Consider the following 17147-nt stretch of genomic DNA (forward strand, 5'->3'; position numbering starts at 1 on the left):
AGCGCAACTGTAATTCACAGAAACAGTTATATAATTTGCATGCAAGACTACAAGGGTCATAACCTGTTCAGTGAAGAAGTGAATGTGTTCCTCTGCTGCTTTACTCACATTAATGCACAGAGTGCAGGTTTGGATATTAGCAGACAGAACGGTGAAATGAAGTGTGGTTTTCTGTAATCAGGATCCTGCTGTTTGCAAGCGAAGCTTCCTCCTTAGCAAGGTGCGGTTAATAGCGCTGATCTTTTAGAGCTTGCACTTGCAGACCAGCTCTCAATTGCAGATTGGGTTTCTCTCGGTTCTTAGATGGACCATATTCAACACTGGGTTTCTGGAGCCAAAGAAAAGCTGATTTTTAATTTTTTTTTCATGGCTGTTTGAGCACAGGTCAAGTCAGCTTTGGCTGTTTGGCAGCTTTGGCAGAGACCCTGGAACAGATACAAGGGTCTCATGGGTCTCATGCCTTATTTTGCAGAATGGCAGCACCCTCCATGTTTCATTCTTCTTTGGATCAAAGAGTAATGCTTGATCCTTAACCTCTTGTACTTGGACGCCATTTTATGTTCAAAAGTTTGAAAATAACAGCAATTGAACTCTATACATGAATAAAAAAAATCTATGTTGCATTTTATCATTTGAAAACATTTGATTTACATTGTGAGGTACTCTAAGTAATCATGCATTTGCATAATACACTGGCACATTATCTTACTGTAAATTATTGTAGTTCTGTGTGTTGGAAATATTGTATATTAAAAAATAAAGTGGCTCAGAAAGGTTTTCCAAATGTTACAAAGAGAGCAATATGTGTATTACATACACAGGAAGTGCAAACCTTTTGCATTTATCAGAGTAGCTTTTGAAGTGAGGGCCAAAAGCCCCTGGTGCTTCTCTGCTGGTATTCATTTTGAGAACTGAGAACGATTTTTGAAGGGGTTGTGTCCTATTGTTCAGTACTATTATTACATGCAGTAAATATACTGATATAGCAGACAGACTGTGTTTGAAAATTTTCACAACCATTCATATTTGTGGCAATGTTTAGAATATATGACAAATGTGCAAGCAACCTGGAATATTTCAGTAAATTTTGATCTGTTTTAGTAGCTCTGGCAGAACCAAACTTGGTATTTCCCCATAAAACTGCCTAGGGCTTCCTCGCTGTGCACAAGGGCCATCGATGCCTCAGCGATTCACTCATCAGTGAACTGCGTTCTTCTTAATGCTGCATTGTTGTGTTGACGCTGCTTTGCCCCCCTGAGTAAAATGTTGAATTTGAACCCTACAGAAACCAACACCTGCAGGAGATGTCAAAGTGACTCAGGTACTCTTCTGTGTTCTAGCATCATTTGGCTTGTGTGACACATCCAGTGGAGAGTCCTTCCTACCGCTCCCCTTCTCTCTCCTGCCATTGTCACCCCGGACATTCATTCTGTTTCTGTCTTTGTTTCCTTCATCTGTGAGCAGTCTCAGGACCTGAGTCAGTGCCCATGCTCGCTGTGCTTGCCCCTCTTGCAGGGGTGTTTTTGTGGCTCATTGGCTGCTCTATAGGCGTCCATACCTGTGTCACAGAAGCATGTGCTGCGCAATTATGATTTTATCATGTTTTCGAGAGGCTCTCGTCACTCACCCAATATGACACTTTTATAAAGCGCTTTTTAGGACCAGTCATAAGGGATTGTCTGTTTATTTTATTACAGTGTTACTTATTAGCGCGTACATTTAAGCAACGCCTCCATTCATTTGTGCGTCACTTCCGAAGCTGGCGTGTTATGTTCATGCGCTGGGTAATGCCTTTGTTTCTGAGAGTCTTATTCCATCCTAACTGTTCACTCCCACTGTACTAGCTGATGTAGCAGTAATGCAATCTGTACTGTGTTCTGTGTCAAATCAACTGGTATCAAACTGATTCCCCCCATGCACTCAGAAAGAAAGCCCATCACTATGGCTGTACTGTAAGGATGTTAGCACAGCTAATATAACAATATCTGTTGCTGGCACCAGCCAGGGCATTTCTTCTGTTCAGGTTAGGAACTAAACAGCCCCCATGTCCACCAAATTCTGAATCGCATGTTTGTTTAAAACTTTGAACTCTAAGAAGCCATCAGGCACTTTCCCGTGTGTATGTGTGTGTGTGTGTGTGTGTGTGTGTGTGTGTGTGTGTGATGGGGGTGGTGGTGGGTGGGTTTGGGAATGAGAGTGTTGCTTGCTGCTGGGCAGTTCTGGCAGGAGCTGTTCTATCATTGTGTGTAGAGGAGGCTACTGTATGACCCCCCCCCAGTCTCCGCCTGAGGTGAATAGGTTGTGTGGCGCATGTGCAGCCTGCACTCAGCACAAGCCCTGCCCTTGATTAGTATGTAGGCTTTTCTGCTAACGCAGGTCCTGCACACTGTCATTAGGTAATAGCAGTGTGTCCCTGGGAGCAGCCTTCCCCTGCAACATCGCACATGGAGGCCTGCCTGAGCTCTGCCGCCTGGCTCTTCTACAGCCAGCCTGGACGGCCAGCAGACACTGCTATTGTGAGTCAGAGCTCACGGAACAGGCCCATGAGGTGCTGAGGTGCATCATGGCAACAGCTCTGGCCTCCGACGCTGTTAAGTATTTGGCATTGGTACAGTATTTTACCAGTAATTCACCACAGTAGTTAGACTGCTCAATGGGATTGCAATTGGTGTCTGTAAGTCAGGTTTTTGCATCTAAACAAGCCTTCAACAAACCACCAAGTGTCCAAGCGAGTTACTGTGCTGCACGGCTCCTGGCACCTCTCTCTGGAAGGCTGTATTAAAATTAACATTGCTATCTGAAATGGCTTATGTGATAGTAGTTTCCGTAGATGAGATTTTAAATTTTAACATTGAAAACATTTAAAATTAGATTTAAAGATTTGGAATAGCACAAATACTATACTAAATACTAATACTAAACCACCAAAACATGTTTAAGATTTTAACTAGAATATTTATACAATTATTTAGCCAAATCGCGCACTCTTAGTATGGGCTTCCAGGGATTACAAAACCTGTATTAACAGACTGCTAAGTTTTGAAGTTTCAGGGATTTCAGGGTGAGTTTTCCAAAATAGGCACACATACTATTTTAAAAATCTAAAAAGGATCTTTCAGATTATTTTGTGAACTGAATCCTGCTCTCAAGTCTTCTGCTGTTTATTTACACAAACTAAACTGTGTGTACTGACCTGCTTTACTTATGAGTCACAAAAAGTCAGCAGCTCAGTATATTACTCTAATCACAGCTGGGTGAAAACAGCACCCCAACATAATGGAAGCCGTCTTTATGTGAGAACATTTCCATCATATTATTGATGAATGTTTTATGGGATTTAATCCATTAGCAGGACATGTGGGTGTGAAGAACTGGAGTGATTTCATTGTAGTGGGGGAATGAGAAGGGGCAAGAGTTGGGAGGGCAGGACGGTGGGGCGAAAGGGAGTGAGAGCAGCCTCACTGTGGCTGGCTTCATATGATGAGGGAGCAGGATGTGCTCAGCAGCAACCTTTAAACACTCAACAGTAAGGCAGCTGTCTGGATGAGCACTTCTTCACCAGGAGAGAGAGAGAAAGGGAGGGGGGAGGGATGGAAGAGAGAGAGAGACGCACATTTCTGGAGAAGGATTTGAGAATATGCTCGTTGTTTTGAATGTCAGAATATGTCAGTTTGGGCTGTGTAGAAAAGTCAAGTCTGGCATTGTAATGCATATTGTGTGTCTCAGGAGAAACTTTGCGTTAATTAGAAAATCCAGGCTGCTTTCATTTATTTAGTGAATGCAAAAGAGTATAAACACACCCATTTGTGTGATGTGTGAACTTTACCCCGAATGCTATTTATGGTATGAACTTACAAAGTAACTTGCAGGTTGGCCTACCTACCTGGTGATGGAACTGCTTGCAGGGTAGCTAGCCAAAGCCTTATCACTTTATAAAGCTCTCTGCTCTTGGTACCCAATTCAGTGAGTGCATTCAGTGAATAAGCACAGGCCAAGGCCAAGGTGCTCAGCTGGGTTTGGCGTGCAGGGCTGGGTTTCTGGGCCAGGGGGAAGTTTGCTATCTGATATGGCCAGACTGTGATTAGAGGCAACTGGAGTCCTGTACTTTGATGGCTTTGTTCTTTTTGGCCCCTTTTCTGCTGCGCCACTGTGCGTTTGTTGTCGCGTCTGTTTTATTAGTGACGGAAAGGCCACATCGTAGTGAAAAAGCTCCGAAGCGGGTGGCAAGCACGCTACAAGGGAGCGTCTGTGGTGGCAGGCGGGGCAGCCACGTCGTGCTGGCAGGGGTGGAGCTGAACAGCCTGCAGGCCCAGAGGAGGCGCACATACTTTGGGCAGATTTGGAAGCGATTTGTGTAACCAGGGTGACCCGGACCTCTGCGGACGCGCTTGTTGGGGGGATTTACCCCGGCCAACGGGAGGGATGGACAGCCATCAGCCCGCTAAGCCACGGCGCAGAGCCTCTTAGCTGGGCAGAGGGCGAGCACAGGGGAGTGGGCTGGCGAGCCGGCGGCGTCTGGTTCCATGGCGGGCTATGCTGGGTGGGTGGAGAGCGCAAGCTAGGCTTGGCGCGCAAATCTGGTCCTGCCCTGCACCTGTAGGAACAACGGAGCGTGATTCTGAAGACGTATCATGAAGAGACAGTGTCAAATTGATCAATTTGTTGTCAAAATATTTGATGTTTAATCTATTATATGTGAAGTACTCTGAACTATATTTTGGAACTAAAATGAAATTAAAGGCATTAATTGTTCATGTTGTTAATATTTTGCCTATGTAGTAATGCTGAAAACATTTCAGGCATTCATGTCGGAAATGGCTTCGGGTTGAGGATTATGTCTGTAGAGTTTTGCTCTTGATCAGGTTTTTCTCATTAGTTTAGTGAATACAAAAGTCCATTGCCTTGAAAGTAAAACCTTTTGCTCACTCATTAAGAACCGTGAGGGCTCATTAAATGATAAGTGTGTTGCGGCAAACATTCATATGTGTACACCCATAATGTCTGTGTGCCGCCTTCTAAATGTTAAATTTTTTGCACCACTTAAAATTGTACATGCATGTGTGTTGATGATCATTAAAATATTGTAATGAAAAATTTAAATTGGTATTGGCCAGTTTCTACTGCCTGTGTGCTATGGATCTAATTGTGGCACAATGCTATTTTCCTTTGGTTTTCTGAATATGCAGGTAGAAGGTTTTCTCAGCAGTAGTTTAGCATAGCAGAAGCTCATGCTGATGGCTGCAGTGGGACTGGGTGTTAGTAGAGGCTCAGTGACCGCGTCTGCATAGCATGCGCTGGGCCCAGTGAGCCCTCTGCTCCGTGTCTGCTCCATCCACCCCCGCTGCGCCTGTCTCTGGCTGGAGCAGGCTCGGGCGTGCCAGCCCCCGCCATCCCAGAGTTCCACCGCCACGCTGCAGAATGCTGTGGTGCTCGCGCAAGTAACCGTTACGCCGCAGAAGGAATGGGCTGGTGCCCTGTCACGGAGCCAGCAAAGAGTAGCACTCACAGGCTAGTGAAGAGCCACACAACCCGCTGCCAGCGAACACTTCATGCCCCAGCTCGCACTGGAACAGGTGTGTGTGGCAGAGAGAGGGAGGGAGAGGGGAGTGCCAGGAGAGGAGAGGAGAGGAAAGAGGGATGAGGAACAAATGGAGGTGAAAACAGGCATGCTTTGTGAGAGATCTGCTTAATGCAAGACTTACCAGGTTGTGCCATTGTCACGGTAGCAGCACAGTGCAAATGAAAGCCCACTGGAGGAGGTTTGAGGAGAAACAGACTCTGTTTCGTAGGGAAAATAGAAGCTTTATTCAAATAGGAGAGGGTGTTGCTGCTTGCTGACGAAAAGCACTGGGCTGATTAACCCGAGAGTGGGTTGTTGTGAATGCATGAGTTGAATTGCAGCCAGTAGTACTCCAGTCTTTGTTAGGTGTAGGAGGCATGCTAGGCAGGGGACTGCACAGGGGAATTGGCAGGCAGTGGCTGGCTGTAACCTGTCATATGAGTTCTAAGTTGGTCTTTTGTGAGAAAATAGCAGTTGCCAGCATGCAGAGGTGGTGATTTAGCAGGGAGATAAGCTCTCTGTAATGGCAGGGTGGAATAATTCTCATTTAAGTAGGTGGGTGATTCCAGCCTCTTGCTCCAAACCTGCTGGGATGGCTTTCACGCCTGTCATGTGGTGAGCACTGCTCCCTTTCAAGCAGAGCCCTTTGATATGTGTACATGTACATGTTCTCACTGTAATTGAGTGTTTGAACCTGGAGAGAGTGAGTCAGGCACTATTGGAACAACGAATAATGAGAATCACCTGAAATATAATGAATAAAGGTGCTCTACAATGATGTTAATACACATGCAACCTTTGTTAATACACATTCTCACTCTCTCTCTCTCTCTCTGTGTGTGTGTGTGTGTGTGTGTGTGTGTGTGTGTGTGTGTGTGTGTGTGTGTGTGTGTAGTGTCTCTTCATCAGTTGAAAGGCAGCCCCGTGTGTGATAAAGCTGAGATGGAGGTGAAAATGTGCTCTGTGCGCATGCTTCTCTCTGCTTGTCAGCCGTGTATTTGCTCGTTTACATTCCCCAAGCACTAAGGGCACTGGAGACAGCTGAGCAGTCTTATTAGTCATTACTGGCTGATCGATACAGGGAGGAAAGGCAGACGTCTGTCTCTGCATGAGAGGGAGAGGGAGACAGAGACAGAGAGGGGAGAGGGAGAGAGAGTGAGCACTCAGCCACTCACGTCAGAGCTGCAGTCTCCCAGACAAGGAGAAAAAGACTCCTTTAACACCACCCCCTGTGTTGACAAAAGCGCACAGGGCATTTATTCTCTCTCTGCTGTCTCTGTAGAGGGGTCTCAGGAAAAAAGAAGGGTATTGTTCCAAAGGATGAACTCATTTTGTGTTAAAGGGAATATTTTATATGGTCCCTTGCAGAATCTGTTTGATGGGGAGTGAGACAGCATCAATGCAGCAGTTCCTGGCTTTTGTTCATCCTCTAGTTGTGTGGTACAGTGCTAGAGAGAATGTGTATCTTATGTTTTCTTTCTCTCACCCTCTCGACTTGTGTTTGTGTGTGTGTGTGTGTTTGTCTGTGTGTGCGTCTGTCTGTCTGTCTCTGTGTGTGAGCATTCTGAGAGAGAAGGAGACCAGAAACCATTCTTGAAAGCTAGAGGGGCACTTAGTGGAGTGTGAGGTATGGAAGCGTGGGGTTAGGATGGGGTTGGTCAGAGGAGGCAGACCTGGCTCCATGCCAGCACCTGCCATTCTGAATTTGTTCAATTGCCATGGCAAGAGGTTCAGCTCCACTCCCACCACACACCCCACCCGGACCAGAGTACTGCCACGGCTCATTGCACCCACGATGCACCATCCTCACCACTGATTCCCATCTCTCATCCCTCGCTTTTCTTCTTTCTTCCCCTTTTCATCCACCCAGCATGAGAAGGGAAGAGCACCCCTTTGTAGTAGGATCACTGCTTACAATTCACTGCAGATGAAAATGATATGATCTTGAGAGAGGCATGGTGCCATGGCCCTGTTTGTGGAAATACAGGACTGCAGTGCCCTCCAGTGGTAAAGGCTGAAACTGCAGATTGAGGTTTTGAGAAGGCTTGTCCTCGTTAGTAAAAGATGGCTCTGATGTTCATTGTATTTTAATTGATTTCTTTGCAGTTGTCTTGGCATGGCTGTGCTTGTCTCATATATCACCCCTTCCTTGCAATTTTGTAACATCATTTTTTTATGTTTCAGTATTTTTCTTAGTTTTGTAAATACTATATAAAAAAATTAAAATAAAAAACATTTTAAAATGGTAAACTTTTTTTTTTATCAAGGTTTATAATAGGACTGTGGTGTTATATTAGTTTGCATTTCAGCTATTTCCTGAGACCTGGCAGAATAGATTAATGTCAGCTTCCCATTCTATCTGTCTCCCTCTCTCTCTGTCTTTCTCTTTATCTCTTTATACCTGTCTCCCCCCCACTCTCTCTCTCTCTCTCTCTCTCTCTCTCTGTAGCTCTACTGTCATCGTGGTGTGAGGAGCTGGGCCGGCTGCTCCTGCTGCGGCACCAGAAGAATCGGCAGAGTGAGCCCCAGGGCAAGGTGCCCATGCAGGCGCCCATGAACTCCATGAAGCCAGCGCTCTCCCACAGGTCAATGCGCACAGGCCAGACAAAAGCACCGTCTGACCCTGCCTGACACCATGTCAAGCCCTACGCAAACCGCCACTCTCACCCTGTTGCCTCTCTAGCTCCAATTCTTGTCCAAGATGAGCCATCCTGATAGAGTACACTGTAATGGCCACCCATTTCACCAGGCTGCTAACCAGGTTTCTTGCACCAGGTTTGTCTAAGATGCCAGTGATCCAAATCTCACCTGCCGAGCTGTGTAACCATTACATTGCTGCAAGATATCTTTGATAGCCATAGCCTATGACTTCAAGTCTCTGAGTCACAGAAAAAATATTTGAAATCTTCGTTTAAACTTTTCTCTGTATTAAGGACTTGAGGCTTTAGAGTTGTTTGTTAGTAGAGGGAAGAAAGGGTCTCTGGGGGGTCCAAGCCAGAGAGAAGCACTGGCTCCACAGAGTTATGTTTAATAGAACATTCTGTACTCAGGGCTCAGGCCTGGGCTCTGATTGGTTGCCTGGGAAGTTTCCCTGGCGAATCCTACAGCTTCGGTTCTATGGGAAACAATGTGCTCTATTCAGGAGAGAATTCTTCCTCAGAGTCAGCAAACCTCTGTGTAGCCACCCCATAATGCTCCAGACCCCACTTTATGGAGCTTGGATATTAATTTCCTTCCTCAGACATTTTGAATACAGTATGGGATTTGTACGCCAGGTTGCTGATGTGATGTCATTGGTCATTTTTTGCAGTGATGGGTCCTTTCCATATGACACTGTTCCCTGGCAACAAAATACCAACCAGGCTCCCGGCTCATTGTCAGTGGTGACAACGGTGTGGGGGGTTACCAATACATCACAAAGTCAGGTGAGGCAGACAAGAAAAAACATGCACTTATACATTAAACATTCCCTTTGGAATGCTTCTGTGGCACTATTAGGAACACAGACAGCTGAAGGATTTGTAAATGCTGTTGCCTTTAAATCAGGTTTTGGGTAACCCCATGGCCAACACCAACAACCCTATGAACCCTGGAGGCAATGGAATAGGGTCGGGCATATCAGCCAGCAACCAAGGGATCAACTCCCCTCAGTTCCCCGGACAACAACAGCAGTTTTCAGGCAAAGGGGGCTCCAACCAGGCCTACATGCAGCAGGGCATGTATGGGCGAACAGGGCATCCTGGAACTGCAGGTTTCAGTGGCAGGTGAACGAGCACATCCCAGTCAGTCGCAGAAACACTGATGGGAAGATACTAGACGAAGTGTGGGGCCTTTCCATGCTTGATTCCCTGAGAAATTCAATAAGCTTGGGCAATGTGTCCATTAGTGATATTTGATATATGATTATAATGCCAAGCAAACACTTAGCTCAGGGAAGTTAGTCTTCCAGGAGTTTTCTCAAAAGAGATGATATCACCTTCACATTGTGCCAAGCAGACAAAGAGAGAATAACGGTCAAGAAAATAAATGACCCAAAATGCAGATTCAGTGACGTCAGCTGTAGTTGTTTTCAGTCTAAAAGGAGGCATTCCAAAATGTTGCAAATATTTACTGTTTGAGCTGCCAGTAACTTGAGGGATGATGATGTTGCTTTGCGGATTTACAGTTACCCAGGTGGTCCGAATGCTCCAGGTGGAATAGGCATGCCCCCCCACACCCGGCCGCCATCGGACTTCACCCAGCCTGCCGCTGCAGCTGCTGCAGCTGCCGTCGCTGCCGCCGCCGCCACAGCAACGGCCACTGCCACGGCCACTGTAGCCGCGCTGCAGGAGACCAACAAGGACATGAACCAGTACGGGCAGGTGGGTGACGCCAGCTGCCTGCCAACCCCCTCCCCCCAGCCGCACCGCAACAGCGCTGTCAAATCCATCTGCTCCATTGTCCACTAATCACCTCTTGCTCTCTATTCTAGATGTGCTCCTCATTTCAGATGGGACCCACGCAGGGCTATAACAACCAGTTCATGAATCAGCCCGGACCCCGTGGCCCGCCTGCCATGGCAGGCGGAATGAACCCGGGCGGAATGGGTGGGAGCATAAACAGCTCCAACCTCAGCGGCCCACCCATGGGCTTGAACCAGCCCCGAGCTCCAGGGATGGGTCCCTTTGGGGGCCATGGCCAGAGAATGCCCCAGCAGGGCTATCCAGGGCCCAGGCCCCAATCCATGCCCATGCCAGGCACCAAGAGACCTTATCCTGGAGAGGTGAGAACTGACTCTCAGTCAGCAAGATTAGGGTTAGTTGTTACTGTCATCACTGACAGTACACATATCTCTGGCATTATTTGCATTTTGTTATTGCTATTGCATCTGAATAACTTTCCACCAGCTTCATATTTCTATTTGATTGTGTTTTAGCTTTTTCATTCATTTGGTACAACCTCTCTGTTCAGCCTAACTATGGGGGTCAGCAGTTTGGACCAAATGGACAGTTTCCCAACCAGCAAGGACAGTATCCTAACCCAAATGCATCCAGAGCCCTGCCCTCACCCAACTACCCGGCACAAAGGATGCCAGGCCAGCAGGGCTCCGGCCAGTATCCCCCTTCAGGGGTGCCCATGGGCCAGTACTACAAGGTACTACTACAAGATTTCAAGAGCTCATTAAATCAGAAACCAATTTAATACTTCAGACTGCAAAACTGAATGTCTTACTCTGTTTCACCAGCAGGAGCCATTTAATGGTCAAAACAGCAATTTCTCTGCAGGTGGTTATGCCTACAATCAAGGCAATGGGGTAGGTAGTCCCACTTATTAACATTATCTTATTATGCCTCTTGTTATTCATTGAATGATGAGTCAGGGCATGATCTGTTCATTATGTAACGTGTAATACAGATGTCTTTTCTTCCTATTCATAGCCTCCGCGGCAGGTTGTGAACTATCCTCACTCGCCAGTTCCTGGGAACCCCACACCACCCATGACTCCAGGAAGTAGTATCCCTCCATACCTATCTCCCAACCAAGACGTCAAGCCGCCATTTCCTCCTGATATGAAACCAAACATGACGTCCCTACCTCCACCACCCGGTAAGTGCCCCAGATGCAGCACTGCAAATCTGTTCCATCCTACTACTAGTGTTTTTATTAAGAACCCAGTCAGTCTGTGAGCAGTGAACATTACAGAACTCTTTGATCCTCTCAACACCTTCAGGTTAGGTGGGGGAAAATCCCACTGCACATTTATCTTACAGCATTCATTTTTCATTATCCATTCACAGTGCATTCATAATGCATACATTTCACTGGGAGGGTTGAAACCATGTGACCCTGAAAGCAAAGTTCTAAATGCTAATTCTGTGTGTCCTAACACCATATGAGCAAATGCTCCATCTGCTAACTCTCTGTCTGCTAACACCGTGTGAGCTAACGCTGAGTGTGCTAATGCCACATGAGCTAAAAGCTTGTGTTGCCTTTAGCTAACCCCAACGAGGAACTGCGGTTGACCTTTCCCGTGCGGGACGGCGTGGTGCTGGAGCCTTTCCGCCTGGAACACAACCTGGCTGTCAGTAACCATGTCTTCCATCTGCGGCCCTCCGTCCACCAGACCCTCATGTGGCGGTGTGTATCCCACATACTGCACAACATTACTTCTAGCATGGTGTGATAACAGAGGTGTGGTATGATAACAGAGCTCATGTGCTAGCATGCTAACCAGGTGACTGCTGTTGGCCATGGCAGGTCAGACCTGGAGCTTCAGTTTAAGTGCTACCACCACGAGGACCGGCAGATGAACACCAACTGGCCGGCGTCGGTGCAGGTCAGCGTCAATGCCACTCCGCTCACCATCGAGAGGGGTGATAACAAGACCTCCCACAAACCCCTGCACCTGAAGCATGTGTGTCAGCCGGGGAGGAACACCATCCAGATCACAGTCACAGCCTGCTGCTGTGTAAGTCCCTCTGCACCAATGCTAACAGACACACATGTTTAATAGCAGCCTGGGATCTCTCTGGCAAAACATGCGATACTAACACTAACAGCGAACAGCCATGTGGTAGGCTGCAGTTCTGCATGTGCCCTCCGCATCGCTGTCCCAGCATTCCATGGGAAAAGCCATCAGCGGACACGTTGTTACCCCATCATCGTTGGCCTTAACCCAGGATCTGCTCTCGTTGCAGTCACACTTGTTCGTGCTGCAGCTGGTGCACAGGCCGTCGGTGAGGTCTGTTCTGCAGGGCCTGCTCAAGAAGAGACTCCTACCCGCAGAACACTGCATCACCAAAAGTAAGAGCGCCCTCCACCATGCCACTGTATGCTCACTGCCCTCCTGGGCTAATTCCCATACCCAGTTAGATCCGGACGCTTAGCTCGTCCATGCCCTTCTTTCCTTTGGCCCACTGCTGTCTGACTCATCATCTCTGTGCACAGTAAAGCGAAACTTCAGCAGTGTGGCAGCATCTTCTGGGAATGCCCCACTGAACGGGGAGGATGGCGTGGAGCAGACGGCCATCAAAGTGTCCCTCAAGTGTCCCATCACATTCCGGCGGATCCAGCTTCCTGCCCGAGGTCATGACTGCAAACACGTACAGGTGGGCCAGAGACTGAACAGCTCAGAAACATGTCAAACAGGTCAAAACACCTGAATGTGAGGGGAATTAGGGTTCTAAGGTGTTCTGACTTAAGTAAAAAAAATTGAGAAAAACATGACATCAAAATATCATCTGCCAAAAAATATATAGGCTTGTACAAAACCTCCCATTTCTTATCATTTTATTTTCCCCAGAGGTTCTTTATAAGCACTTAGTTTGATGTTTTGCTATGATCTTTTACTCCTCACATCAGAGCTCATTTCTGTGTCCTGTATGTTTCCCTCATGCTTATGCTGAATGTTTCACAGTGTTTTGACCTGGAGTCCTATTTGCAGCTGAACTGTGAGAGAGGAACGTGGCGATGTCCTGTATGCAAGTATGTTGTAATCCTCAACCATACTTTTTCTGAGTGCTGGTCTGAGTGGGTGTTTTTTTCCTTGTAGACATGCTTTCATACAGCTTTCTCTGTCCCCAGTAAAACCGCATTATTGGAGGGTCTGGAAGTGGACCAGTACATGTGGGGAATTCTCAATGCCATCCAAAAGTACGTATGGGCCAAATAAACAACCTTGAGGACTGACTCATTTAGTACTGAGTAGCGCCCACCCATAGAAAGTATTTAGCCTCAGAACCACCATCTTCTCTCCATGTTTCTGTTTGTTTTGTTCATGTTCTCACATGGCACAAATGTGTTGATGTTCCTCTTTAGTTCAGAGTTCGAAGAGGTCACCATTGACCCCACGTGTAGCTGGCGGCCGGTGCCCATAAAGTCAGATCTGCTCATAAAGGAGGACCCGGATGGTCCTCTGGCCAAGCGCTTTAAGACAATGAGTCCCAGTCAGATGATCATGCCCAACGTGATGGACATGATCGCGCAGCTCGGACCAGGTCCCTCGCCCTACACCTCCATCCCTCCCCAGCATGCAGGGAACAGCGGCGAGTACGGAGGCCAAGGTAGAGGTCAGCAGCCTGGCCAGCTCCGGCCTGCCACTTCGCCTGCCTGAGGGAAATGGCTTTAAATGTTTTACAAGATTCTCTTATTTGGCTCTGCCTAGTTCAGCTCTTTGATTCTTAGTCTTAACAGTCATATAGACTTATGCTTGTGGGCTTTTAAATGGCTGACCCGAGCACCTCTCTGTTCTCTCCATCCTCCTGGCTGGCTTGTCCTCAGGGCATGGCTTTTTATTGCTCTTCTCTCTTTATATCTGCCAGGCAACAGTTACCAGGGCCATGGAAACTTTGACTTTCCCCATGGTAACACTGGTGGAGGAGCTCCCATGAATGACTTCATGCACGGGCCGCAGCTCTCCCACCCACCGGACGTGCCCAACAGCCTTATGGGGCCAGACAAAGCCCTCGGCCATGGCATGCCCGATTCGGTAAGAGACAGAAACCTGGAGCCACTTCAGAAGTCTGCTTCAGCCAGCCATCTGGAACCTCACTGCTCTCATTTCTGCAGTGTTTACATTAGACATTCAGCATCTGTGTTTTTAATTCAAACATGAACAGTGAACCAAACCCTTCCACTACGTTGTCTGTACACGTTTTACCTTCCAACAGCAGGCTCTTTGGAGTTTTCTTTAGAAACCTAGAAACCTACAAATCTTTCTTTTGCCATTTTCTCATTTATATGGGGGAATGTTCATATCTAGGGCATTTTTGAAGATGGAAATTGGTAAAGTCTTCATTAAAACTGTGGAGGCTGTGCCTCCCAGAGTGTAGTTTTATGCTTTTAGGTCATCTGCATGGCACTTGCAACACTCTGAATGGTATGGGTGTTCTGGCTGTCACCTGGGCGCTGGCCCATGCTCCACCCATGCACAGCACCTCACTGCCACTCTCTCTCCTCCCCCTTTAGATGCCCCATCCAGTGAGTGCTGAGCAGTCCCATGCTTCCATGCAACAAGGCATGCACGCATCCCCCCACCCCAACAGCCAATCAGCACAGCCATTACATCACAGTGGCCCCCCATCCTCCCAGCCCCCACGCCAAGCCCCGCCCACACAGCAGCAACCTGGCCCCAACAGCCACCCACACAGCGACATGACCTTCAACCCTGCTGGCGAGGGCCAGGTGGGCAGCCAGGGACCGGCAGACATGCCCGAGCCCTCTCTGGACGTGAGTACTCACATCACATAATGCACTTCTGCTTTACTCATCTCTCTGCTCTGTATGACGTTGCATGCTGGGAACATTGTTGCTGGGAACAAGTCATGATCGGCTTACATGCTTTGCTCACTTCAAACAAAGGGAAAAAGGAAGAAAATATAAGGTGAAGTTAGATTTCAGTTCATTTGGAAGGAGCAAATGCAGCGTGACGGTAAAGGATAGCCTGTAGGTGTGTATGTAAACTAAATATGAACTCTACAGACCTGAAGAGTATGTGCTGTTACTTCATGCACGAGAAACCGGTAGACGTGACACATGTCCATTACCTTCCTGCTTTCTAATGTATGTCTTGTCCTCTGCAGCTGCTACCAGAGCTGGCAAACCCAGATGAGTTACTGTCATATTTAGACCCTCCTGACCTCCCGAGCAACAGCAATGATGATCTGCTCTCGCTGTTTGAGAACAACTGACTGTCCTAATCCACCTTTACCAGAGGCACTGATGTGTTTGGCCGTTAGGAGTCAAGATGTACCCTGAGCACCAATTCAGTGCTTTTCAAGCACGCAACACTGTTTCTCCTGCCTCTTTTCTTGTGTAAATATCTCACTCTTTTATGAACATCCTTTTCCACCCATGTAAGGTAGCCATGTTGGTTGGCACTACAGTGATACCTTTCGATACTAATATGAAAAACTGTGCAGCTATAATCAGTTCATATGAAATATATATATATATATATATATATATATATATATATATATATATATATATATATATATATAAAAGTGTGTGTGTGTGTGTGTGTGTGTGTGTGTCACACAGAAGAACTGTATGTGTGCTCACTAGGAAAGTGTTGTAGCATTTTTTTAATCAGATTTTTTTCTTTCGTGAAAAGCAAGACCTGAATAGGAAAAAAAAATCTTCCTGTACTGGCTTGTGTGTGCCCACAAGCTCTTTGAAGTTTGTTCTTCCAAGCTTTACCACCAAGACTTCCCAAATCCCCGACTAGTGTTCTCCACTGGATGTCCGCAGCGGTTGTCAGAGTCCCTTGGAAAAAGCACAATTTGTCAAACTGCAACAAGAAGACTGCAAAGGAAACATCAAAGGGATGAATGCTCTCATCACAGCCCTGGAGAGGATTAGCATCACAGTGATCTGGTACTCCCATCTCAAAGACTGGGCCTCTGAACCCCTTAGCCCCTCATATGTGGACCATGTGATCATGGGTCCCTTCCTAAGAAGCCCCTCAGCTCTGCACATCATGTTGTATCATCACTCCCGTTTGGTCCATCATAAATACTCATGAATATAATATTCAAAAAGCAAAACAAGTCCCAGAGAGCATTGTGACAATTCTTTTTCATTTTTTATAAATGTTATTTTGATTTTTGGATAGGAACAGCAAATGTTACTATTGTTCATGTGATAATGTGCATCAAAAGCCAGCACTGTGCCTCCATCAGAAGTCTCTCCATCTCAGAGTGCTGTGGGATTAAACTCAATGGCCTAGGCAATACATTTTGTAAAATAAGATTGCAGTTACTTTTGAAAGATGAGGGTTGTAACATCCGACCCTTCCATCAGTTGTGTCTTCTGGGGGTCTTTCACAGTTAATGCATGAGTGTAGCCTCTCCCAGGCTTCTTATGTCTTTGGCCCCTCACTACAAGACTGCATACAGTATGTTTAATGTGCAGTTGTGCCAATCACCCCTACTAGTTTTATTGAGGAAACCAAGTGTAGACTGACTTTTTAAAATTATTTTTATCAGTGCTTTCAGATGTGTTCCTCTGTTTTATTTTAGTCAACATTTCCAACATGAGCTATGGTCATGTAAAAGAACTATGTTTGTTATGCACAATATATTGTTCATGGTATGATTACTGTTTTTCCCATGTTGTTGTAACTCTCTAAATGTACAATGTATGTGCGTTTATTGCAAAATGGCCATGTATTACCAAAGTTCTGTGTAGTGATTGGAGGAGGTGGCCCAAATCAAGGTAACATTCTAGCAAAGTAATGTCCAGATTCCATGATGGTTAAACATGTGACATCTTCTTTTCCATCATTGCATTAACATGACAATATATTTACAGTATGGTATTGTATGATTCAGTGACATTTACAGGAAGGTCCTTGCTTCTAGATGTTACTTGTCTGTGTTCATGAACATGTATATGTAATTATTTCGTTGGCTCTAAACCTTCAGAAAAAATTATTTAACTGCACACTTAAACCTCAGTGCAAAAAGGTTTAACCTACAAAAGGAGTCTAAGAAATTGATCCATGTACTTACAAAATGGGCCCAACAGCTTGCCTCATCCTGAAAGAAATCACTTAACACATCACACTAAATATAATCAGATGACTGTTTAACAGTTATATTATGTA

At 46.4% G+C, this 17147-nt stretch overlaps 1 protein-coding gene across 8 annotated transcripts in view; it reads left to right on the forward strand.

Annotated features, from left to right (window-relative positions):
• Positions 1-15467, forward strand: part of zmiz1a (zinc finger, MIZ-type containing 1a) — a 93676-nt gene extending 78209 nt beyond the window's left edge. For 3 of the 8 annotated variants that reach the window (XM_035531660.1, XM_035531662.1, XM_035531663.1), the window contains 18 exons: positions 8010-8145; positions 8871-8985; positions 9107-9324; positions 9726-9921; positions 10032-10322; positions 10511-10693; positions 10785-10853; positions 10978-11146; positions 11536-11677; positions 11798-12008; positions 12238-12343; positions 12488-12648; positions 12957-13024; positions 13124-13192; positions 13358-13608; positions 13861-14027; positions 14507-14767; positions 15121-15467. In XM_035531660.1, coding sequence (XP_035387553.1) covers positions 8010-8145; positions 8871-8985; positions 9107-9324; positions 9726-9921; positions 10032-10322; positions 10511-10693; positions 10785-10853; positions 10978-11146; positions 11536-11677; positions 11798-12008; positions 12238-12343; positions 12488-12648; positions 12957-13024; positions 13124-13192; positions 13358-13608; positions 13861-14027; positions 14507-14767; positions 15121-15228 — 2921 coding nt within the window. In that variant the 3' untranslated portion in view covers positions 15229-15467. Of the gene's footprint in view, positions 1-1285; positions 1322-8009; positions 8146-8870; positions 8986-9106; positions 9325-9725; positions 9922-10031; positions 10323-10510; positions 10694-10784; positions 10854-10977; positions 11147-11535; positions 11678-11797; positions 12009-12237; positions 12344-12487; positions 12649-12956; positions 13025-13123; positions 13193-13357; positions 13609-13860; positions 14028-14506; positions 14768-15120 lie in introns of all 8 variants that reach the window. The other 5 variants (XM_035531657.1, XM_035531659.1, XM_035531658.1 and 2 more) reach the window with 5 other exon arrangements.
• The last annotated feature ends 1680 nt before the right edge of the window (positions 15468-17147 follow it).

Source organism: Electrophorus electricus, chromosome 11 (genome assembly GCF_013358815.1).
Source record: "Electrophorus electricus isolate fEleEle1 chromosome 11, fEleEle1.pri, whole genome shotgun sequence".
NCBI classification, from domain to species: Eukaryota; Metazoa; Chordata; class Actinopteri; order Gymnotiformes; family Gymnotidae; genus Electrophorus; species Electrophorus electricus.